The 1,529-nt window shown below is 34.0% G+C and overlaps 1 protein-coding gene across 1 annotated transcript; it reads right to left on the bottom strand.

The window, feature by feature from the left end:
* Positions 1–324: 324 nt before the first annotated feature.
* Positions 325–1,371, bottom strand: LOC116351874 (testicular acid phosphatase homolog; the record flags this gene model as incomplete). The annotated part of the gene is made up of 3 exons (XM_031784020.1): positions 325–549; positions 605–854; positions 1,007–1,371. Coding segments are annotated over 3 exons (840 nt in total), but the record flags the coding sequence as incomplete, so codon positions are not given.
* Positions 1,372–1,529: the final 158 nt, after the last annotated feature.

Below are 1,529 nucleotides of genomic sequence, written 5' to 3'. Positions count from 1 at the left end.
CAGATATAGTCATGCTAAAATAAATCCTGAACCCACTTGATTTCAATGGTGGAACAATCCAGTTGCATAATATGAATAAATTTGTAATTAAATTCATCTAACATTTAAATCTGCTTACTGTCAGTGAATGAAAGAATTTGTCACAACTTAAAACTAAAATTAGCGCAAACGCTTTTTTTAAAGACTTTAGCGCCTGAAATTACACAGAACAAATATGATTAAAACATGGAAACACGAACTAAAATTGAAGATCAATAAATAAATGTCATTTATTTATTATTACAGATACAAAACGAAATTCTGAGATACGGCTGAAAATCAAATCTAGTTGGTAAGACGGCATTCAGTGTCATGATCACGATCTGGTATAATATCATTGTACAAATTATACAATTGATCCAGCGTACACTTTTCCCCACAATTCGGTATATTCAATGGTAAAAGGATTTCTTCGTTCGATTTTCTGAAGAAAATTTGAATGTAATGCTCATTTTCTCCATTTTTGTATAATTCCAAGTGCAAACTCGATGCAAATGGGAGTGCATGTGTCTGTGGATAAAAAATAATTATTAAAGAAAAAATAAATCTTTTTGAATTTAATTACCTCGAAAAGTTCAAAGCTATTCAGTAGAGTGCCGATTGTAATATCTTGTGTCGAGTAAAACCAAACCGAACGATTTGGCACCAATGTTGAGTTTAGCTTTTGAGCAAAACGTTCGAACATTTCTTTTATCAAAAATCCAGACCACAATCGAGCCATTTCTTTAGTATTTGAATACATTTTAAATTTGAAAAGGGCCATGGCCTCCAAAACACCATTTGGTTCGATCGCTTTTCGTGCCCAATCGGAAATCCTTTACAATTTGAACATTAATATGGTCAATTGAAATTGTAAGCATTGTAATTAATTACTTACGTTTTATTGTGAAGGCTTGGCAAAAAGAGTGTTTAATGCAAGCGGTTCAGATCCTCAATGGTCTTTAATTTTGATCCGCACATTTCTGACCAGTACAAGATACGTTCGTTATTTTCTTTAAACATATTTTGCACTTCTGGTGATTCATTTCTGTATTTCTCGAGTGCAGCAGAATATCTTGGACAATCGATAGGAAATTTCACTCCGCGCAACGCATAGTCCAAATTCAAAGGCATTGTGTGAACTGGAATCGGTTGCCACGCAATATCCTCATTCCATTTCTCTTCCGCGTGTGGTGGAAATAAACCGGCTAGATTGGCTTGGGCAGACATCAAAAGGCGATCTCTGTCAGCGGATTGTATGTACACTTTATTTGGTGAATATTTATCACCGAGAAGTTTATTGTATCTTCTTCGGAAATATTGTCCCAATTTGTATTGTTGCCTTTTACCCTCCTGTCAATGGAGAATGTTAATAAATGATAATTTCGTAAGAATAATATACGTAATATTTACATTTGTGAGTTGTCCAAATCCACCAATCCAATGAGTCTCATTGAAATAAGGGTCATTTGGACAGAAGTTTGGATAAGATTCTTTATTTCGATGACCAT

Source organism: Contarinia nasturtii, unplaced genomic scaffold (genome assembly GCF_009176525.2).
Source record: "Contarinia nasturtii isolate CC-2019 unplaced genomic scaffold, AAFC_CNas_1.1 Cnas_scaffold_6513, whole genome shotgun sequence".
NCBI lineage: Eukaryota > Metazoa > Arthropoda > Insecta > Diptera > Cecidomyiidae > Contarinia > Contarinia nasturtii.
This window is presented reverse-complemented; position numbering and strand designations above follow the sequence as displayed.